The sequence below is a fragment of the Melospiza georgiana genome, chromosome 17, assembly GCF_028018845.1.
Source record: "Melospiza georgiana isolate bMelGeo1 chromosome 17, bMelGeo1.pri, whole genome shotgun sequence".
NCBI classification, from domain to species: domain Eukaryota; kingdom Metazoa; phylum Chordata; class Aves; order Passeriformes; family Passerellidae; genus Melospiza; species Melospiza georgiana.
Window position 1 is genome coordinate 14,848,520 of NC_080446.1, and position 24,304 is coordinate 14,872,823.

A 24,304-nucleotide genomic window follows, 5' to 3' on the forward strand; every position below is an offset into this window, starting at 1 on the left:
GTCTGTGGCCTTTTGGCCATACTCCTTCAGAAGTACTGTTCCCATGACTTCATATGAGAAGCATATGAAGTTATTACAAAGAAAAGTACTTTGGCAGTCACGGGTCTGCTTTTCCCCTTGCCCTCCAGTCATTCAATAGAGATAAATCTTGAACCTCTTGCAACAGTAAACATTAAAGTATATTAACTATATGTCATTCTAACCACAGCAGCAAAAACTCAATTTGCTAGTGCAAAATTACAAGACATTTGGAGAAACACCTTCCTCCTAAGTTTGCAGCACTAGCAGTCCTTTTTGACTCAAGAGTCTCCACACCTCATGAGTCCTCTGACAGGTTACCTGCTAAGCATAGCCTGGAATCCCTAACACTCACCTTGGTACAAAGAGATTTTGGAGATGTTTGAGGATGCTTTGAACATAAAGGTTTGGTTCCTTAATAACAGGTAAAGGAATAGAGTCCTTAGGTAACACAAGAGCCATAATCCAATCTGTATACACATCCACACAGTATTTCACAGTATCGCCGTCCAAAGGGAGGGTCAGTCCATAACAAACCACCTCCATAGTCCATTTTACCTAACAAACATAAAGCAAAAGTTATTAAAAATAAGTATTGTTAAGTAAGTGCTGGTCAGAGCACATTAGTTCTAACTCAAAAAAAAGAAAGCAACAGTAGTTATGTTGTATGGGCAATTCTGTTCAACATATCCTGCAAGAAAACACCAAACCATTAACTCATATATCATGATATTATGAAGAATATAAATAAATGGCAAAACATTCTCTAAATTCTGAATCTCTTAAATCCAAACTGTAGAGATCAGTCTTGGGAACACACAAAAGCTGTTAGTGAAAGATTTCCAAATTCTAACAAATACTTGTACTATACAAAGACTTTTTTTTGAAGTCACATACTGTTGCTTCAAAACTGAAGGTAAGTAGAAAGGTTTTGTGTTAAATGCTAAATTCTTTGGGTTTGTTTTGAGGTTTTTGGTTGGTTTTCTTTAGCCTAAATTTTGTGGTATAGTAGCTCAGGCAAACATTTACTATTAAGACATGAAGTACACTGTTGCTAATAAAAACCCTATGGAGATCACTAAACTAAAAATGTAACACACTTCATAAAACTTGGGACAATAAAGAGACAAAAATAAAAGAGGCCATAAAAAACTACTAAACTGTCATTCCAGCATAAAGGAAACTATCATCTCCAAGGAAAGGCACTTACTTCTTTGTCTGTTTTTAGTAAACTCTCACTTCCAACAGATGATGTTATTAAAGCTTGTCCAAGAGGACGCACCACTGCATTTGCCACTTCTCTCCCCACATTCTCAGGATAGCTGTGAAGTACACTGGTATTCCCCTGATCATTTTGAATGACAAGATGCAAGGATCTCCACTCTGAGTACATAGTGCCTCTATGCTACAATCCAAACAACACCTGGGGGGGCAAGGAAGAAAAAGAGACAATTAGTTTAAATGTCTATGACATGAGTTAGCAAAACTGAGGCTATGTATCACAATCCAGACCATTGCAAATTCAAGATGCACATATACATTTCATACATTTCACAATCCAGAAGAGATTCCAACAGCTGTTCTTCAACCTTAGGATGTTTTTTACACAGACAAGCTTTAACATAGGTTGATTACAGAGATTACAGCAAGTTTCAGTTCGGGACTAAATGCCTATTTTAGACACTTAAACCTGAGAAGTGACTTCACCTCACACTTCTGCTTACACCATTTTTGCAGGAAAGCTGCTTCCATTCACACAACATCTTCAGGTAAGTAGAAAACAGTTCTACAAGTATTCTGCTCATGAAGCAATGGCTGCAATTCACCCTGTTCCCTTTTTCACCTCAACAGCAGTTAAAAAGAGACCCCAGGAAACTTCCAGGAAAACCTTAGTCATCTGAGAAGACAAAAATTCAGCCTCTTTCATATTCATAAGGTATTTCTACTGCAGGTACTACTAAAAACTAGTAGCTGAAAGATGCAATTCAGTGATAATGAAGAGTGCCCTTTATTTGCAGCGAGTTCAGGACTGGCTGAGCCTTCGTGCATCACTAGCTTAAACACAGCATCACTTTACAGTTCATTACAGCACATACAGGTTCCAAATCAATGGCATTGGGGTGTGTTTCAAATCCTTGTAAAGTCAATACACACAGAGAGTCACTCCATAAAAATCTACATTTGTCCCACAGATTCCAGAGAGAAAAGCCACTAGGAAATTTCCCAGGCAGTGCTCTCGGAACTAGACACAGCTCTCCTTTCAGTAACAATCCCAGCACAACTGCAGTTACATATATCCCCTCACTGCCATTTGAGATCAGGAAGCCAAGCTGACCGTGAACTAACCAGATTTTTGCAGTGAGATGGGTATTTTGGCATTGCTATGAAACCTCAACCAAGAGAGGCAATTAGAAGCAGCAGAGGTTAAGCTGTGCTCCCACAGTCCATCTGCAGTCAGCAGCACTCTTGTGTCCTGAGCAGTGGCTCATGCTGCACCAGCAGCACCACCATCACCTCTGTGCTGGGAGCCCCGGGAACGGGTGAGGAGAGGCAGCACCAGCCATGGGACTGCACTGGGCAGCTCAGAGACACCCACCATGCACAGCCAACTTTGATCCACACATCAAACACATCCAGAGATCTGATCTGACTCAGATGAGAAACATCTGTGCCAACACAGTTGTTTTGTGAGGAGAGCAGTGAGGACACAGGGCCAGAGGGGTGGCAGGAACGTCCCTCTGACAGCAGAGTGCTTTGTACAACGTTAAACCACTGCTCAAGCAGGTGTGAGAGTCACCAGAACTGTGACTGCACCAGCTCCTTTTCCTCCTCTCCCACCAGAAGTGACAGCCTTTTATCCATTATCTGAGCCAGGTGACCACATGAACAAGGAACAGGGTTGGCACAGGAGAAAAGCAAGGAGTGTTCAAAAGACACAGCACAGAGCAGCTCAAGCTGGCATGGATGGCACTCCAAGATCCGTTTGCCAACTGCACTTACCTGGCACAATTTGGAAGCCAGTTTGTTATACAGGGAATATTTTGAACACCTCCCTTAGACATTTGTTGGCCCAAAACCAAACAAGAAACCAGGCCTGGAAATACACATTCCTAGGGAAAGACCTATTTAAACAATCTGCCTACTTAGCTGACTGCCCAGATGTTTATACCCAAAGCCTGATGATTCCCTTCAAGGGAGACAGAAAAGCGAGGCAGCAAGATCTTGTCTTCCAAACTACATCCTTTGTGGTTTGAGACACAATCATGTGTGCTTATCTGCTAGTGAGTTAACCAGAGCAGCAGCAGCCTGCAGGATGTCCAATCCCTATATCCTTCAGGTATCTTCCCTCCTCTGGGGACTGAAGCAGGGGGAATGCTCAGGTCACTGTGGTCAAAACCCTTAGGCTTAGAGAAAAATGGCAATTCCAAGACACAGAAAAGTCATACACACACAAACCCCCAAAATCAAACTCAAAACCCCAAAGAAAATACCCTCAAAAATGAAATACCAAACAAAACCTACAAAATCCCAATCCTCAGTGATGGCTTTGATCACTGCTTAGCTCCACTATCTAGGTTTCCATACTCCTATCTTTTCCTTTCATATCCTATAGCCACAGACATGCTTCATCTTCTACCTGACCAGCATCTTAGTCTCCAGTGTGTGTTTGAAGTCAAAGCAGAAGGGACAGAAGTGAGATATAATCCACTTTCCAAGACTTCCCCCTCCTTTCTCATCCTCACAGCACTTTGTCTCCATTCCCAGAGCAGAGTCCCTACCCCCTATCCCGCAAGGGAAGAGGGGAAGCACTCCCCATTCCTCTCCCATGACACAAGTTCATTAGAAGCATGTAACCCTGTAACAGTATTTGAGGAACACTGGTTTAAATAAGCTGATTTGAGCTGCTAAACCAGCATGTCCTTTCCATGCCTGCCCTCCAGCTGGCAGTGAACAGCTCATGGCAGGATATTCTCAGTGTGTGATAAGCACAGCACACTCACTGTGGCCCCCTCAGCCCAGAGCAGAGTGCCCGGGTGTGTGGAACTGCTGTACAACACAAGCAAAAGGCAGGCAATGCCTATGTGGGAGCTTTCTCATCTAGAAGAATCCTGCTGCAGCTTAGAAAACCTTAATTGCACTAAGGCAGGGGAACACGAGAACACAATCACTCGTCCTCATGCAGCTCCTTGCCACAATGAAGAAAAGATGCAAAGCTCTTCTGGGTGACCCTTCCACACTTCTGAGGAGTAACACTTTTAACAGATACAGAATATATACAATATGCCATGCTGAAGAGGTTTAGCGACAGGACAACCAAAACTTCTCATACCACACACTCCCAGCCTGCTGCCTGACACTGTTACATAAATTTGATCATCAGCCTGTATCTTGTTAATATTTGAGACTTCCTTTCATCTTGCTGTAAAAGAAACCTGTTCATTTTAGCAATACCCAGGGAATACTGAGAAAAGTAATTGATCCAGATGCAAAATCCTTATGAGGGGATTTATCAGGATATCGATCTATCCATCCCCCCCTATATTTAGCAGTTAAAAGTTTTTATTTGGAAGGACTAGAAGTTACTTTTTATTTAAGACTCCAACTGCCACTTGAATTGGAAATGGCTGCAATCTGTTAGGATTGGACTATCTCTAAATCTGTCTAGCACACAGCTGCTTCTGACTGGACAGGAATTAAAAAAGGCTGGAAAGTCTCCACACAATGATATCCAAAACAATGTTCCTGACAGATTCCACACTGACAGACAGTTTTCCAACTTTCCTCAAAGAGCACCTACTGCTGTGCAGCACCACGACTCCCTCCCTTCCAAGACACTGTTTTTATCAGCAACTACTGAAACACCAACAGCAAACTGAAGACCAAGAAAGCAACTGTCACACCACACCTAATTTTGACTCCTGTTTTTGCAATACTTCTGTATTTCAGAAGCACCCTCACTAGCCCAGCTAACTTTGCACAAGTTTCATGAAGCTGAATATTCACATTTCACATACACATACGTCTATGGGGGTTCAAATCACTAAGGACTCTCAGAAAGCTGATTCAGAGAAGGGGTGAGTAGAATAATAAATAAACTCCTGTTGTTCACCAAGCAGTTTTACACACTCTTGTATGCTCTACGTTCACTGTATGTTCCTGGAGACTGCACTAAATAAAACATCCTCACACTCTCACAGACAAACCTGGAAAGAAATCACCAGCACTAAAACTAGCAAAGGCAATGAGACATTATGAAACTGAGCACTAATTCAAATAATCCCTAGCATGGTAAATAATCTGGATTTCAATGTATTTCCTCTCAATCTGTTTCATCGTAGGAACTTCAGTTGTTACTACTATATAAACCACAGAAACTGGATGTCTCAGCATTGAGGATCCAAGATCCTCAGTTCTCAAACACTGCAGAAGCCAGTGAGCACAAAAGAATTACAAGTCCATAAAACTCAAACAATAAAGTTCTATTTCCAGTTTCCAGAGACCTAATATGAACAGCTGCAGCCAAAATATTTAAACTCCTGGATTACTAAAGTTAGACAGCAAGAACTAAACAGAGCCACATTCTGCAGTTACTGTGAAGGAATGCACAGAAGGTGCAAGGCTGAAGTTGAGGTGCTCGGAGCATGAGCAGGGAGAGGTCAGGGAATCACTACTCAGGTACAGAGCAATTCCTCAGAAAATGTGCACTAAGGGAGAGAAGTGCTGGCAGCAAACATGAACATTTGGTAGTGTTCAGCAGCTTCAGATGTAAAATGAAGTATTTTCCTACGATGCAAAAGAACTTCAAGCACAAAGACACGCTGACCCCTCTTGGCTTTTACTAGAACCAAAAAAGCAGAGCAGACACAATGGATTACTACTGTACAAGAGATGCAAAGAACATCAGCAGAGAGATGCCCAAGGAAGGCTGAAGGCCTAATTGAGCCTAAACCAGAGAAGCAGCCACAAAAAAAGTCTACATCAAAGTTCTGGGATATCAGATATGCTTTATGAGTATTCCCTGGAAAAAAAGAAAGTCCTCTCATTTAACCTCTGCTACCTAACAGTACTAACATTTGCTCTCCAAAGGAAACAATTCTTGCCAGAAAGCCATCCTCCCACAACCCACCTTCCCCCAAAGCACAAACCAGACAATTATGAGCAATTTTTCTCATTGTCTGACATTCTAAACATGAACAGCTGCTATATACCCACTTGTCCCACTGCCCTCCAAGTTCATGTTGGAGAAGGCGAGTTACATCTAGCTGAGACTAACTGCAGCTCTGGTATTAACCCTACCAGGCCTGAGGAAGCACAGCCCTCCTGGCAGCTCACCTCTGGAGCCACCTAACATATCAGCTCTGCCTAAGGCATGCACTGTGTGTGAAGAACAGCCAGAACAGAGAGCAGGGAAAAAATAAAAATTACAAGAACCAAAGAGAAGACCTATCTGAGAGAAAGACCAGCAGAAAGTTGGTATTTTTAGTATTTTGTTAAAGAAATTTTAAAAAATGCATGTCAAGGTTACTATTATTTTTTTTTTAAAGTCGATATTCAATGCAAGAAGAGAAAAGTCAAACGAAAAACCAAACTCCTGTCATCCTTTCCCAAGCCATTCAGCCACAGCACTACGAAGGGTAAGAGAAGAGAATCCCAGGTGCCCTTGCCCCGAGAAGACAAATTTGTCAGATTTTATTGCATTACTGTAGCAGAAATTAATACATGAATGTGCCAAAGGAAAGACTGGGTCTCAAAGGATCCCACAGGATTCCGGCCTCACTATCTCCAGCACCCCCAGCTCATGGACCCCATTGCCTCTGGCTCCTGGGAACACTGCTGGACACAGCCTGGCCAAAGCAGGAGGCAGGGCACTTGCTAGAGAGAAGGCCACTGCCTACAAGTTGCATACTGTTACACGTGAAGCTGAGCAGAGCCATAGGAAAGCAAAAACAGTTTTGTATGTTTTGGTTATTATTCTGCTTTCAAGCATCATTACTCAGACGTCAGTACTACTCTGCTTCTCACTTTCACTATCATTTTAAATACTAGATTTGAGAAAAATTATCTTCCAGGCAAGTCACCTGATAATTTAGTAAGTTTTCAAACCCCTCATTTATGCAAAAAACTATTTAATGAACTTGACCACAAAACAGTGCACTCGACTGAACAAAATTTTTACTCAACAGTTTCTTTTACATTGGCACTCATTCGTCGGTCCGGTTTCTGGCGAAGTCTCCAAACTGCTCAAGCAGGAAGGACTCTCTTGCAGGCACAACCCCCTCACTCCGGGGAGAAGCCTCGCTGCTGAGTTTGCCAAATAAACAGGATCAACTATCCACGGGGCACGGAGACCGAATGAGACAGGGAAAAGCAGAATCCCGACAGACCCCAGAGGCCTGAGCCGGGCACGCTCGGCACCAGCGCGCTGTTGGTCGGACTCTGCGGGGAAACAGCGACACAAACTTTTTCCTCCCTCAGGTCCAGCTCCCGTTCGCAGGATCCACACGGGAGGAAGGGTGCGGGTACCACCTCACGCTCCTCCCACGGACCCGGAACGCCGTTCGACCCCTGGGCCGGAGCAGGGGCCGAGAGGGGCCCTGGGCCGCGAGGGGTCATCGAGAGTCGCTCCCGCCCGCCCTGCGGTGGCTCCGCGGCACCAACCAGGGGCGAGGCGCTGGGGGAGCCCTGGGGACGGGCTCGCCCATCGCCCGCCCCGCTCGGGCCCCGCCGCAGCAGCGCAGAGGTCAGCGCGGTGGAGGCTCCGGGCGGCGCCCGCGCCACAGGCCCCGCGGGTGGCGAAGCGGGCCGAGCCCGACAGTGCCGTGGCGGGAAGCCTGGCCGTCTTACCTGCGCCGAGAGCCCGGCAGACATGTCGGGGAGCGCCACTCCCTCAGGCCGCCGGCGCCACGGGGCCGCGGCCACACGGGACCGGGAGCGCCGCTCGCTGCGCTCGGCCCGCACCCGCTTCCGGCAGCGCCACAAAGCGCACGGCAGGGTCGTGCCCTGCGCATGCGCGAGCCCACTACAACGCCATTCCCCGCCCCTGCACGCTACTCCTGTGCCGGAGGCACCGAATAAGTCGCAGGGACAGGCTGTGCGCATGCGTAGAGCGGCCGCCGCCGTGCCTGGCGCCGCTGTGATGCTCTCACTCTTAAAGGGGCCGCGCACACCGGCCCCGCCCGTGGCCCGCGCTGCCCGCGGATCCCAGAGGCTCCGCCATCTCACCGTTCCCCGGGCGCTGCACCCAGGCCTGGGAAGGGCCTGTGCAGCGCACCGGGACTGAGCGCCCCCGGGCCCTCGGGTGGAAAGAGCTTTTGCCGGGCAGCTCCAGCTCGAGCTGCAGCGACCGGGAGTCGCCGGCGCCGTTCCGCTGGCCTGGCTCCGGCTCCGCTTCCACTGCCGCCGCGGGCTCTGCTGCTGCCCGGCCCGGCCTTGCCCTGCCCTCACACTCCGCTGCTGCTGCGCCCCGGCAGCCGCAGCTCAGCCTGGCTGTGGCTGGGAAGGGACAGTGACAGCACCAGCTCTGTTTCCCCAGGCCGTGTCTCGCTCTTCCCGCGATCTTTATTCCCATTCCGCGTTCATTTGCTGCTCCCCTGGCCCACAGTATTGACCAGTCTGCGGGTGCTGATAGCACTTAGCTACAGCGACATAGGTTACCTGGGTTCAAACAGTGTGGGCAGCATGTGAGGGGGGGATTCTGCCCCTCTGCCCCTCTGCCCACTCAGGTGAGACCCCACCTGCAGAGCTGCCCCAGCCCTGGGGACCCAGCACCAGAAGGGTGTGGAGCTGTTGGAGCAGGTGCAGAAGTCGTCATGGAGATGGTCCCAGGACTGGAGCCCCTCTGCTCTGGAGCCAGGCTGGGAGAGGTGAGGGTGCTCACCTGGGGGAGAGGAGGCTCCAGAGAGACCTGGGAGCCTGTTCCAGTGCCTAAAGGGACTGCAGGAAAGCTGAGGAGGGATTTTGGGACGAGGGATGGAGGGACAGGACAAGGTGGAATGGCTTCTCACTGCCAAAGGTCAGGCTTAGAATAGGTTTCTTATGTGTTTCTTTAGTATTTCTTTACTGTGAGGGTACTAAAACAATTTTTCCAGAGAAGCTTTGGCAGCCCACCTGTGGAAATAATCAAGACCAAATTGGACAGGGCTTGGAGCAATTTGTCTAGTGGAAGGTATCCCTATTTATTGCAGGGGGCTTGGAATAGATGGCCTTTAAAAAGTCCAGTTACTTCCTGAGTCTGTGAAACACAGCCAGTGGAGAAGGCAGCACAGGGCACTCTGCAGGGAGCAGTGCCTTGCTCCACAGCCCAGCGATGTTTAGGGATGGTTCGAGGGCCTGGTGTCGTGAGAGGCCCTGGCAATGGACCCCTTTACCTCACTCCCTGCTGCAGCTGGGAGCGGCAACATCTGCCTGCCTGTGTCACCCCTCTGTTCACCTCTCTGCAGTGTTCTCTGCTTTCTGCAAGCAGTCCAGCTGGTGCACTGCTGATAAAGTCAACCTAGTCTCACAGATTTGTTATGGCCTGTTCCACAGGGGGCAGGTATCCAGGTCCTTTCTTCAGCACTTGCCTGCACTGTTTCTTGGTTCAGTGCAGCACTAAGATGTTAACCTAAACAAATAGGAGCCTGCAAAGTGATTTTTAACCTCTTGTATTGCTGTCCACTGCAGGAACACCAGATATCACAGTGCAAACTCTATTCCTGTTCCCCTTGCTGGCAAGAAGACTTCTAGTCTTCACATTCTCTGCATGGAGGCTGCTGACAGCAAGAGATGTGAGTTTCATAATAAAGATTTGCTTAGTGCTTTTAATGTAAATCTTTTCCTCCTCTTTGTTCTGCCCCCAAGGGGAGAGCAGGGCCTTGCAGGACACATCCCTTCACAATACCATGAATCTTTGGTCCCTAATTAAAAAAAAAAAAGAGAGAGATTTGGGTTAGTCAGGCTGCTGGGGTAGACAGAATGCAGCACAGATGGAGAGGACTGAGGAAAGGGCATTTGTGTCTTGGTTTGAAAGACAGATGTCTGCCAAGGAAGGCGGGAACCTCCCTTGCAATGGAGAATATGACCCCCTTCCCTCTGAATTCTTATAACTTTGAAATGACAGGGCTTTCAGGCAGAGATACCAGAAGAGGAATAGCAGTTCCTTGCTAGCGTGTGTGTGTATAACGTGGCAAACCAACACCAAGCCTGGCAGCACAGACGAGCAGACGCAGAGCCCCAGGGCCGGCCTTGTCCTGGCTGCAGGCCCCTTCCCCTGCGGTGCAGTTCCGGGCACAGCCAGCAGGGGCGCTGCTGGCTCCCGGCCGGGCAGGGCGGGGCGATGATTCCCCCGGGGCTGCAGGGGGCGCTGTGGCGCGAGCTCGGCCGCCTCTCTGTGCACGGCAATGGCGGCCGGGCTGGCGGAAGGGATGCGCAAGGGGCTGCCTTGGGAACCCTCAGGGACGGCCGGGCCCGCTGCACCTCCGGCTGGAGAAATGGACTGCAGCAGGAACCTTGGCAGCAGCTGCAACAGCAGAGGCGAGCAGATCCTGTTGTAATAAATGAGATGTAGCAGAAATTCTGCAGCCTGAGCAGGAGCCGCAGGGCATCTCGGCAGGCCGCATGGGGCTACAGTGTAGCGAAAACTCAGAGCTGCGGCAAAAAGCAGCCTGGCTCCCGAACACGGCTGGGAGACCCTCCCTCTGAGAGGGAAGGGGCTCGGGGTCCCAGGGCTTCCCCTGAGGCACCAGAGCAGATGGTGAAGGTCATTTTTTAGTGAGGTGGGGTGTTAACAAAGTCCCAGTGCAACAGCCACTCCCATAAACAGAGCTTCACTCGTGGTGGTAGAAGACAGAAGGAGACAGAGCCTCACAGTGCTGGAGAATTCTCCCTACTGCAGCCACAGCCTGTCTCCCTTCTGATGCTGAGAGAGCCAGAGAGAGCCAGGAGCTCTGCTCAGCCCCTTCCCCCTGCCCAAATCTCCCAGTATCTCTGCCCCCTCTAGAGAAACCCCTCACCTAAGAGAGTAGACAGCTCTACCCTTTCTCTGCACCGCGGCAACTTCTTTTTTCGCTCTTAAGTACCAGTCAGTTTTGTCTCCTAGCAACATATGGGAAAAAATTCCCTGAGAGAAAGCAAACAAAAGGAGCGATCCTAACCTCTAACAATGTTACACAAGAGAGTCTCAGAGCCAACAGGCACATGTGCAGAGGTGAAACTGCAAAGCTGGCTCATGGACCCCCGTTTCCCAAATCACAGTCTGCTTGCTGTGCCCATCTTCCTCTCGGTCCCTTACCTGCTAGATCAGAGGAGCAAAAACTTCTTCCCTTCTCGTACATTTTGCTTGACAGTGGCAGAGCAAGAGAAGTTGAAGTTCACCTGCAGCAGCCCATGGAGAGCCACCTTTCCCTGTGTGCTCACTATGTGTGACTTCAAAAGCACTGAAGTCACACACAGTGATCACACAAGGAAAAGTGGCTCCCGTGGTCCCCTTGCACAGCGGCCTCAGGGCTGCCAGCTGTGGCTGTGCTGCCTCCCAGGTCTTTGCAGTTCTGTGTGGATTCTCCCTGAAAGGAATGAGAACAAGGTGGTATTACAAAAATCCTGTGTGCCTGATGGTAGATAAGGCTAGATACAGAGAGGTGAAAGAAGCAGTGGGGAGAACCATAAATAACATAGGAATTCCACTATTTGACACAGACTACTACTCACCCAAGACTGTGCTACATCTCCGGATTTAGAGAGAAAGAACAGAGACACGAGGAAAAAGAATAACGGGGAGGGGGTGAAATAAACAGGGCCAGGAGAGTTCTTCTCCTTTTAATGCCTCTATTAAAAGCGATCAGCTCAGGATTGGGCAGCTCGCCAGGGCTGCAGTCCCCGTCGTGTCTCCCAGGGTGATTCAGAGGAGGAGGATATGCGCAGCTCTGTCCACCAGGGGCAGGGCTGGGGGATCCGCTCCTCATAGGGGCCTTTAGGCCGTGGTGCTCCCGTCAGTTGTTAGTCCGGTCTGCGTCTCGCTTCCTCCCAGACCTGGCTCGGGGGGCTCTCGAAGACAGGGTGAGGAACAATGAAGGTTTCCAGCATCTCTGCAGGCCCAGCGCTCCGCTCCTCACATCCAGACATCACTCGAGTCTCTCAACTCTTATTTGGCTCGTTGTTTTTGGGGTCTTCTCAGTACATTCGAAGCGGGGGACCCACACAGCATGCTGGTCTTGGAGTCACTTTGCATAACCCCCCCCACCCTCTCAGGTGTCTTCACTATTCTGGGAAAGGTACAACTTAGCCTCGGGCGTGGCTCTGCTAATACAAAAGGAGCGATTAGCCACAACGACCCGTGATTACAATAACAAAACACGCAGAACTTCGGCAGCTACAGTGATCTGGCTGCCTTTTTGTAACTTTTTCTCACAAAAAAATATTAACCGATTTTTTGTTCATAACAGGGGGGTATATTAGAAGGGAGTATTAAGCATTTTGAGAAGTCTGTACCTCTCAAGTACCTCAGCCAATGGGGAAAGAGAGAAGGGAAATGTGGCTGGGAAATTAGGATAAAAAGGAGGCTGCGTCCTCTAACAATTTTAAGAGACCTCATGGGGAATGCCCCATGGCCTCTGCCTTTATTCGCATACTGTGAAAGGACTCCTCTGTCTCCTTTTTGGACATAAACCTCTGGTGTTTGTAGATTCATTTTTCTGATATCCTTGTGAAAAACACCAATCACTTGTTTTTAAAATTTTAAAAGTTTAAAAGTAATAAAATGGTTATAAAGATAGTAATAATATTATAGTAATAAGTAATAATATTATAGTAATAAAAATTTTGGCAAGCAGGATTAGGACAATACAAGACAATAAAAACAAAGAGTTATGGACAATCTGGGTACCTCTTTCTGGGCAAAATAAGCCTGACAAACGACCCCCGTTAACAGAGAATTAACCCTTAAAAGCAACAGCCTGTTGCATATGCATACACGTCATACATGATGTATAAATTCCATTCAAACACAGGATTCTGTCTGGTCAGTGTCAGCTTCTTCCTCTGAATCCTAACGGAATCTTCATGACTGAGCAAGGCGGGAAGAAGTTCATTTCTTCTGATAAGGGAGCAACAAAGTTTTTTTCTCTGAGATTCAGGTGTCCTGTGGCTGCTATCTCAGCACGAGTACCTCATTCTTCTCTTTTAAAAAAGTATCTTACATAGCATAGTTTCTATTTTAACATTATGTTGTACCCTAAAACTCTATTTAACATACTACTTAAGAAAATTAATACAGCATAACTTTCTAACATAACACATACAATATTCATTTTAATATTTGCAAAAAGCCAATAATAAAATATGCATTGTTCACATCCATGCATTATCACAAGGCTCACGTACCTTACAATTGTCATGTAACCTTTATTTATGTATAAAAAAGTTAACATTACTGTCTCTTTTTTCCCTGTTCACTCAGGGTTCTCTCTTCAAACCAAGCTGCAGCAGGACTTCTCATGGAGCAAAATGGAAGATCCCCATTCTCAGCAACCACATGGATCCTGATGTGAGAAACTACTCTTACTTTTAAAATTTCAAAGGTTTATTAAACCTTAACAAAAGTACAGAAGACAGCATGTTATAAATGAATAATGTGATGGTTGGCTCTCACAATTAAGAGATTTATATTATGTGTATGTTAAGAAAAGTTTTGTAAATGTATAGTGATGTTACTGTAATATCTCCTCCCATAGACCTCTTTCCCCTCCCCCTTGTAATAGCCTCGGTAGTGAGGGCATTTGGGAGGGCTTGTTACCAGGAGGTGCAACATGACAACACCTGGCCTCCAATCAAAATGTAAGAAAGTAATCACCAATTGACAACAGAGAAAGAATTGACTGACAAAACTTTGGGCGGGGCTAAGAGTATAAAAGGCAGAGCATCCATTTTTAAAACAAGCACATGGGTGCTAGTTGTGGAGACTCCCAGCACTGTAATTTTTCCTTGTTAAGTCCTTTGTTGTATTTTTTGTTAAGGTTTAATAAACCTTTGACATTTTAGAAGTGAGTGTCATTTCTCACATGAAAAAGGAAAAATTACAGCGCTGGGAGCATGGAACTAAACTGCCATGTCCTTGTCCTTATCTCTGGAGCTAGGGTCATAATTCCACTAGGCTAGTTTCTTTCTCAGTGGACTATCTGTGGGTGCATCTGTTGGTATCTCATCACTTCTTCCTTCTCCTTACTGGCTCCCAATCCCATCCTGACAGTCAACTACAAGGCCCACCTTCCCAATTAGAGGGAGAGAGGGGGGAAGAAGGGAGGAAGAAAGAAAATGGGAGAGGAAGGAAGGAAGGAAGGAAGGCAAAAGAAAGAAGCTTTACTTTCTTCTTGAAAACAAAAGCAAATAACCTGCGTATGGTTCAGGGACCCCTGTGCCACTGGGTCAGTTCTGCCACTCCTCTCCCACCTGGGCTTGGCATCCCGGACCCTTGGCACAGCAGTGCAAGCAGCTGCTGAGCCGCTCCCCTGGTCCCTGCTCGTGCGGCTTCATGCTGACAGGTTGTGGGGAAGCCTCCATGTCTCAGCACCCCCAGCCCCCGTTCCCAGCACACCACTGCAAGCAATCGCCGAGCTGACCACATGGTCCACTGCACTCGCATGGCTCCAGCCCAGCGGACATTGAAAAAAAAGTGTCTGCGGCCTGCTGCTCCCGGGCCAGCCCTGCTGGGTGCCACTGCTCCCAGCACACCCAAGTTGCTGTGTGCTGCCCTGTACAGGTGAGCCCACAGCTCTGAGGTCCCGGCTAAGCGGCCCTGATCACCAGTTGTGCCATATGCAACCATTCCCTGCACCCCCAGGCCACCGTCCCCTCCCTGCCGAACTGGCCATGCCAGGGACAACACTGCTGGGCTTCAGTGCCCCAGCCCCATGGCTTTATGCTGCTGGATGCCACAGGGAAGCCAGCATGGCCAAGTGCCCTCCCTGCGTCCACTCAGCTTTATTCTGGTGAGTCACTGAGAAGCCCCCACACCAGCAACCTCCACAGTTTCCAAGACACTGGTATAACCAAGCCACTTCCTGACCCCAGTGGTCGCACCTGTGCCACCAAGCCAGTGAGCTCCGCACTCTCTGAGACCCCAGGACAACCAGGCTAGCTTCTGACACCCCCAGCAGTTGTGCTGCTGCCACTGAGCTAGCAAAGCCTGTGGTTTATAAGACCCTCACACAACCTGACCCTCAGACTGGGTTGGCGAAAACTGGAAGTTACTGTGCTGGGTCCCTGCTGGGGCCCCTCAATGGACCTGGTGCCACTGGTGTTTCTCCAGTTGGGAAACAGCGATCCGCTGTTCCCGCTTGGGAAAGCCTACAGGACCCTCCAAGCGATAGTTTTCCTGACACTGGGTCAGTCTCCAATCTTCAGCAGTACCACACATGAACCACGCCTAGCACCACCACCATTGCCTCCGCGCCCGCTGGGTTAGTGTCAGGGTTTGACTCTGGCACAATGCCAGTGCCCCCATGAGAATACCCTCTCCCTGGTGTCTGCTGTGAGATGTGACCAGGAATAAGCAAAGCAGGCTCCTGCTTAGAAATAAAGAAAACTTTATTAAGTAAACTACAAGAAAAGAAGAAAAAAATACCATAAGGAAAAAATGAAAACCTTACAAAAGCATTTTCCTCCTCCCCCACCACCAAATTTCCCAATGCAATACATTTCCCCAAATAACCAACTCTCAGTCCAGCACCACCCTTTAGAATACTCAACCTTCAGTTCATGAAGAGGAGAGGAGTCCTTCTTGCACCATAGGCATCCCCTGGAAACACGTTGAAACCTCGTGTGTTTCCATGTCACTCAGCACTGCCCGGAAATCCTTTGCCATTGTGACACCTTCCTTCCATGCCCAGTGCTCTCCCCACTGTGCATGGACCAGAGCTTCTTCTAGGGTTGTCTTTCAAGGATGCCTTGTCTCACTCCAATAAAGGCACAGTCTCTCCTTCGGGACATCTGTCGCCCCCAAATTTTCCACCCCCTGGGGCCGAGGGGTCCCCACACTGAACCCTCCTGGTTCTTAGGCACTGCCTTCCCCTAAATGCAGTCTCTGTGTCACAGGAAAAAAAAAAAGGTTCTATGGCCACACAAGAAAAGTCCAGCCAAAAGGCCACTCCATCATCTCTCCTCCCACTCAAGAGTCCCTTCTTATCTCATCTCTTATCTCTCTTCTCATTCAGCTCCAGGAGGATCAGCATTTGCAAGGTCTCTGTTGGAGAATTTTGCTCAGACATGGCTTATAGAGTTTTGTTCAGACATGCCATAATCATATACAGCTGATTGAAAAGTAAAAGGCAGCTGTAAGCAGCAAATTCTCAAGCACATTCCTGTAAACAGCAGAGCTCTCAGGCTTGTTTTTTAATAACAAGTAAATACCTTGTCCTTGGATAGTTATGGGAAAGCAGAGTGACAAACATGGAGGCCTTGAGAACCGTTCATAACAGGATGAGAAAAACAAGTCTTGGTCTCAATAACAAACCACAGGTATTGAAAACAAAAGGAAGGGTTGGTGTGTAATCTGTAGCCAATGATGAGCTTGGGTTTTGCAATACCTATGAACTTAATTAACACGGTTATAAAATGTGCATGTTGGATCAATAAATCGGAGTTCAATGCTGATCAAAGGATGGGTCATCTCCCTTTGCCTTGTCAGGTCTCAATCACACAAGAAAAGGGTTAAAAATTTCAGTCTCTGCCTGTCCGAGAGCTCCGGCACTCCCACGCTCCCCTGCCTCCCCCCCCTTCTCCTCCTGGGCCGGCCGCTATCAAATTCAGACGCTGGCTCTCCCTCTCTCTCTCCAGGGGGGGTGGGTGGTTGCCCGATGTTTCTTGGTGCTCCTCCACCCTTCCATCCTCAAGGGCCTCCTCGCCCCCCATCTCTGTCCAGGCCCAGGCCTAGCACATGGCTGCCCCTCCCCTGCCCAGCAGCAGCAGCTGAACGGGGGAGGGAGATCCGACCTCTTTCCCTTGAATCCCAAGAGAGCCTCTGAGGGCTGCAGGTCTGGTTTTTAACCCCTGTGTGTTCTCAGAGGTGTGTCTGAACCTCACTGGCTACATCAGGTGCCAATATTAAAATCTGAGCACCCATTGGTTTGGCTACAGCATCCCAGAATTCCCATTTCCTGGTCAAACCAGCACAGTTAGTAGTTGCCTAGAGCTGCTGTGCGGGTCCCCGCTGGCCATCACTCACACGGCTCCTGCCTAAGGCCTCCGAGACCCTGCACAGCCCAGCCTGTCTCTGACCTTCGGCAGCACCGCCACTGCTTCCTCTGGGCCGGTGAGCGTTGGGAGTTATTGGGCCAGGTCCCAGCTTGCTGCTACCCACATGGCCTCCTGACACTGTTTCTGAGACCCTGCCGTTCACACAAGCACAGTCAAACACCCCCTCAATTCAATAACCCTCAACCTGGTGCTCCCAGGGGTTCTTGAGCCCCCCAAAATCCAGTGACCCTTGGCCTGGCATCCTCAGGTATTCTTGAGCCCCTCAAAATCCAGTGACCCTCAACCTGGTGTCCCCAGGTGTTCTTGAGCACCCCCAAATCCAGTAACTGTACACCTGGCATCCTCAGGTGTTCTTGAGCCCCTCTGTATCTGGTAACTCTCTCAAGTCTCACACACACTCTAAGCATACTCTTGGACTCTCACACACATGTGCAATTTTTTAATCACAATTTTCGTCTGCAGTTTTTTCCCTGGGGAATTTTTTCTCCCCCTCTTCTTTTTCGTTATTTAGTCCTCTGCTGTCCCTGGGGTGTTGACCTGCAATCGCCCCAATGGTCCCAGGAGAACTGACTTGAGCTGCTGAACTTGTATCAGAGCACGTTTCTCTATCACAATCTCCTAGGGTCACTGAGACAAGGTTTTCTCCCAGACGACTCCCCAAAATCATCTGGGACAAAATATCAATCCACAAACATCAGAGGTTTATGTCCAAAAAGGAGACAGAGGAGTCTTTTTTACTTTATTCAAATAAAGAGAGAGGCCATGGGTCATCCCCCTGGGGTTTCTCAGCTTTTGGAGGACTCAGACTCCTTTTTTATCTCAATTTCCCAGCTGCATTTCCCTTCTCTCTTTCCCCTGTGGCTGAGGTACTTGGGAGGTACAGACTTCCCAGAATGCCTCATACCAAAGATTTTCCTCTAATGTACACCCCCCCCTTTTTAATTTTTATGTAATTTAGGGGTTTTCCCCATTGTTTCTCTCATCTTTCATTATCCAATTGTATTTATCAGTAATCCTACAATTTGTTTGTAAAGGCAAATATCTTTTTCTGTTCATCAATCAGTGGAATCCTTCCCATTGTTTCTTTTATCTTTCAGTGCTAGTTTTATCTACCAGCAGATCCACAGATTGATTGTAAAGACAAATCCGTCATTCCTCTCAATGAGAAACAATGCTCATTTTTAAAATTTTAAAGGTTTATTAAACCTTAACAAAAATACAGCAGAAGACTGAATAAGGAAAAATTACAGTGCTGGGAGCATGGAGCTAAACTGCCACATGCTCATCTGAAAAATGGATGTGGATGTTCCGCCTTTTATATTGTTAGCCCCTCCCAAAGTCTTGTCTGTCGACTCCTTCCTCACCTTCCAGTCGTGGAGATCATTTTCTTACATCTTGATATGAGATCAGGTGTCACCATAGCACCATAGTAACAAGCTGACCCTCTCCAAATGTCCCAAATACTGAGGCCATCCTGTGACAACAATACAAGGGGGAGGAGAAAGAGGACTGTGGGAGGGCATATTACAGTAACATTATTGTTGTTATCTTATTGTATTTCATATTTCTAGAGTCCCATACTCTTGTTATGATATTCTTGAAGTCCATACCTTCTAGCTGGTTTTCTACCATGCAGCTCCTCTCTGCTGTGCAGCTCCTCATGGCTTCACAGGGACTCCTCCTGGGCTCTCGACCCACCCCCTTTTATCCCAGTTATCTTTGCAAGCCACAGCTGCTGCCCGACTAAGGACTTCACAGCTGTGGCTCATTTGGAATAACTAGGACCCACTAATCCAACACATAGGACTCTCACTACATTTCCCCCTTTTTTCTATTACTAACAGATGTATTCAAATACAATATAGATATTCAAGTACAATATATTCATTTCCTTTACAATACATGTTTTATCCCAAGACTCAAAGGCCTCACACACCACACAAGAACAATACACACAATCTTCCACAGCTCTTCAGGCTGCTACAACTCTCAGGCTGTCCTATTTTCCACAGGTCTTCAGGCTGCATACCTCCATCACATCGGGGTCACCAATTATTGTTGCTATCTTATTGTATTTCATATTTCTAGAGTCCCATACTCTTGTTATGATATTCTTAAAGTCCATACCTTCTAGCTGGTTTTCTACCATACAGCTCCTCTCTGCTGTGCAGCTCCTCATGGCTTCACAGGGGCTCCTCCTGGGCTCTCAACCCACCCCCTTTTATCCCAGTTATCTTTGCAAGCCACAGCTGCTGCCCAACTAAGGACTTCACAGCTGTGGCTCATTTGGAATAACTAGGACCCACTTATCCAACACATAGGACTCTCACTACATAACATAACTATACATCTACAACACTTCTCTTAACCTATGTGTAATATTCACCCCTTAATTGTGAGAGCCAACCAGCACATTACTCATCTATAACACTGACATGACACTGCTGGGCATCGAGGGGCTGGGCCCATGCAAGCACTGCCCCAAAGGGTGAAGGCCTTATATCCTGATGGCATTAGGGCATATTCTGTATCCCTGCAGCCCTGTACTCCGTGGATCTGATTGGCAAACAATTGAATCCACATGGGGCAGTAACTGCCGTCATCCTTTCACCCTCTGACTCTCTGCTCCTGGTCAGTGTATTCAGTGTTGGATTCCTGTGGTTTCAAACCCCAAGTCCCCTCATCAAGGTCTGGAGGAGAAGTGGTCTCAGCCCTTGTTCTGCATCTGTAATGATGAAGTGATCAGCATGATACAGACATTCAGGAGCATCAACCAGTTCCAGTGCAGCCTGAATAAGTCCATGACAAATGGTAAGGCTGTGCTTCTACCCCTAGGACAGTCAATTCCAGATGTGTTGGATACCCCTTCACATAACAGCAAACTGTGGCTTGCTCTCTGCTGCCCCAAGGACTGAGATAGACAGAGGGGCAATATCAATTGTGGCATTCCATTGGGCTGCTTGGACTCTAGTTGGTACTGGAGCTCCAGCACATGTGGGACAGCAACACATGGTAGTGTTGCAACTGTCGAGGTGATGAGAGCCCACTTCTATCTTCCCACTCCACCAAATTTTAACAGTGGCCATAGGCAGTGGTTAAAGAGTGAGTGGGTTCTGCTGATCACTCCTTGTCTCTCCAGCTGACAGCCAGCTCATTGCTGGGAACCAGGGAGTGTCAGACTGTGGGTTATTGCCGCCATCATCAGCTGCTCTTCTTCAACCTCACAGCAACCCCACAACAGAGGCATCCTCCAAGAGTCCAGGCAAGAGAGACAGCTGCCTAATTTTCTCTGTACCAACAGCAGCTACATCAAAGACCCAGCAGTACTGTAGCCACAGCTCTCTTAAGAGAGAGCAAGCAGGCACAACTTCCCAAGGATATTTCCTGGGAATTGCAGCGAGGAATCTCAGAGAAAGAAAAAACAATTCTTATCTCATTTGCTGCTCCTGTTGTTTTGTGCATGTGGAATGTGTTGGAAGATTATTTACCTGAATGAATTTGGTAATTGGATTCTGCTGAGGATTGTTTTGTTTCCTTGGCCAATCACAAAAAGCTGTGTCCTGACTCGGGCAGAGAGTCATGAATTTTCTTTAGTATTCTTCAGTAGTTAGTAGTAAGTATGATATAGTATATATCATATAGTATATATCATATAGTATAGTACTATATAGTATAGTATGTATCTCTTTAATATAGTTGTAATGTAATATAATATAGTTTTAATAAAGCGAGTGTTCAGCATTCAAAAGCCTTGGAGTCGGATGCCAATGATTCCCAGATGTTGGTGTTGCCTGATTTTACTATACAGTACCCCTTTGGGTCCTTGAATTACCATCCCTTGACATACTCTGTGCCAAGGATACACAGGCCTTTGGACTGCTTTTGGCACTTGTGCCCTATTAAGTTCACTTCACCCTCCAATACAGACAACAGTTGGGCTTCACTGGCTTGTTTCCTTTAGCTTTTATTGCTGAGCTTGATGCCATTTGGCCAGTCAGGGTCAGCAGTCCTGGCTGTGTCCCCTCCCAGCTGCCTGCTTACCTGCAGTCTTCCAGCACCTGGTAGGGAAGATCCATCTCTGCAGAAATTTTGGTACATGGGTCAGGAGTGATGTATTTCATCTTGGAACGACAAGGAGACACCCCTCACATTCCCCAGGGTTTGCAATGTGTAAAATAATTTCTTTGCCTCACACAGAACTATGTGGGGCTTACCCAGGTTTCACCACAGCTTTTGTTTGCTGAGTGCTAAGTATTAGCCCATGTGAAGTTTTGGCCTATGGCCCCTCTAAAGGTCCTCCATGGCTGCTGGACCACAAGACAACTGTGTGGTGGGGTTTGCACACCACTGAGCTGGGGCACAGAACTCGGAGGGGAGCCTGATGGCTCACAGGGCCATAACCTCAGGCTGCACTGAGCAGGAAAGGGGGCTTGGTAATAGTTCTGTGCATACCAAGAGCCTTTGGTGTAGGATGATAATGAGGCAGAAGAGTATATTTAGGCACAGGTAAACCTATGAACTGATAACTCTACTTTCTTTTATGTGGACCACACATTTTATAACACAACCACCAGGTATGTTGGAATCTAGTCTATATGAATTTTTTCCTTTCCCAGGTGAAGGCAAAAATATACTGAGATTCCAGATGTGCAGAAATAGGACAAAGGCTTCACACAACTCAATTGCTGTAAACCATTTGGCACTAGCCAAAGCAACAGGGTTATCATTGCTGAAGGATCAGGAACTACTGACTATGGTACAGTCATCCATTCATTAATTGCTCACAAGTCCTGGACAAATCTATAAACTATTTTTTCATCCAAGACTAGACTAGGGTTTTTACAGGCAAGATTGGAATATTACAGGGATACTTATGGGGAATTGAAGGAAAAGACCACATGTGTTGGGAGAAAAGAGGCCAGGGAATTAGAAAACTGGGGTTGGTATTGGGTGGCAGCTCCCTTTGCCCACAGCTGTGCCCACCAGAGCTTAAAACTGCTCATAGTTACCACTTTCCAGTAGTAACCTGTGTGAGCTGTTTTCCCATCCTGTGACTCAAGAGGATTTCATGGTGTGCTGGGAAACTGTTGTGGGGTGATTTTATAATGCTGCTTTATTTCCTAACTTCCTGCTTAATGCCCAGAAAACGACTGCTGTAGCTTTCCCTTGGAGCTGGCGGGTTGGGCTGGGAGCCTTGGGCTCCTGTGGGCCCTGTTCAAGCTCTGTCTGGCATGGCTGGGGACTACAATGATTGTTACTTCGTTACTTTTTTGGCTTTTTTTTCTGGATTAATTTTCACCAATTTAGGCAAGAAGCTTCTGGGGTTTTTTGTTTGTTTTATTTCCCTTCCCCTGGCCTGGAGGCTTTTCCCTGGTAAATCTTTTCGGCAGCTTTTTTTGTTGTTTTTGTCTTGTTTTGGTTTTTGGGTTTTCAGTTTTGATTTTTTTGTGTTTTTGTTGGTTTTGTTTGTTTGTTTTGTTTTGGTTCTGGTTTTGTTTTGGTTTTGCTTTTTTTTTTGGTTTGGTTTAGTTTGGGGTGTGGGGTTTTTTTGTTTGTTTTTTTTTCTTCAGCCCGGGGAGCCTGCAGGGCAGCTCTGGCCTCTCGGAAAGACCAAGCCAGAAAAAGGACATTGAACTCCACCAACTTTGCCTGCTGCGAGGAGAACACTCATGCCAGAAACCCAACAGGTTCTCAGCTGCTGCGAGCTCTGTTCTCCTCCCCTCACAAAGACAGGCAGCGAGGTGAGGGCGGGGTGTAAGGTTCCATTTCCTTTTTTCCTGTGCTTTTTGGGTATCTTGCTTTGTTAATAAACAGTTTTACTTTTCTTTTTTTTTTAACACTTTCATCCCCTGGTATCCATTTCTCTCATTGGCAGAAGGGAATTATTAAAGCCCACTCTCTTTAGAGGAAAACACTCATTTCAGAGCGTTTTTCTCCTAGAATTTGTCTCCAAACACAAGCCTGACTGGCAAGGTAGAAGGCAGCCGTGCTCAGCCAACTCTCTTAATCCAAGGTTGGAACTACAGCTTTAAAAAACCAAAAAGAACAACAACAGAGGGAAGACCATTAGCATTAAAAGAAGCAAAGGAAAATACTTGTTTTGTTGTAAGGCCTTTTTGCAATCTAGAGACTGTTACCCATTCACTAATCATATTATTAATGCTGCTCTACTAGTTACACTCTCTGACAAGTCTTGTTGTGGTTTACACTGCTGGCAGCAGCATCTGGGACAAAATATTGCATAAACCAAATGGAGAATGGGAAAGTAAAAGGAAGTGTTATAAATTATCGAATCTGTAGCCAAATTTATGAAAAAATTAACAAAGATTTATTAGATCGATAACAAAAAATATAGAATTTTGGAAAAACCACCACAGCCAAGGCAGCATCTGTCCCAGGCACAGGCGCTGGGTGAACTCGGGTCCAGTGACAGAGTGACAGCGTTTCCCCAGGAGTTCACCCCGAGTGCTTCCAGCAGCCAGCTTATATACAGCTTATTCTGCCTGGGGCAGGGGTGACCGCATATTTCTTTGTGTTCCTTCGCATGTGAAGTTGAATCAATACAGATGTAGAAACAGACAAAGGTGAACTCAGAGATGAAGCCAAATGTCTGAGTGTCCAGGCAGAGGCTGTATTCACATGTACCAGTTTCTGAGTACCGCGATGAAGTTCCAGGTGCAAATCATGTTCCAGGTGCAAGTCATGTTCCAGGTGCATGTCTCGTGTCTCCTGTGCTCCTCCAGACATTCCATTCCAGGAAAGTCCCAATGGTATCTCCCAAATGCAGGAACTGGAGGAAATCCCCCATAATAGCTGGGGACTAATCCATTCATACGGTAACAGACCTGATATCATCTTAATGCTGTCCAGGAACTGGTTACAATAGGAATAAGACATTGCTCCCAGCCAGAATGGTTAGAAACATAACTTTTGGAGCTTTGCAATATTTTACACACATATATATCTACTTCTATAGCATGAATTTTCTCTACTATATATAACAGAAGTTTCCAACTTTCTCTGGAATTCAGGGTTCATTTTCAAATCTCATTTGCGTTGC

The 24,304-nt window shown here is 47.2% G+C and overlaps 1 protein-coding gene across 4 annotated transcripts in view; it reads right to left on the minus strand.

Annotated features, from left to right (window-relative positions):
• RALGAPB (Ral GTPase activating protein non-catalytic subunit beta) overlaps window positions 1–7,968 on the minus strand; it is a 60,878-nt gene extending 52,910 nt beyond the window's left edge. For all 4 annotated transcript variants that reach the window (XM_058036064.1, XM_058036063.1, XM_058036062.1 and 1 more), the window contains exons 1-3: window positions 7,864–7,968; window positions 1,229–1,441; window positions 374–576 (exon numbers count right to left, since the gene is read on the minus strand). In XM_058036064.1, coding sequence (XP_057892047.1) covers window positions 374–576; window positions 1,229–1,411 — 386 coding nt within the window. In that variant the 5' untranslated portion in view covers window positions 1,412–1,441; window positions 7,864–7,968. The remainder of the gene's footprint in view (window positions 1–373; window positions 577–1,228; window positions 1,442–7,863) is intronic.
• Window positions 7,969–24,304: the final 16,336 nt, after the last annotated feature.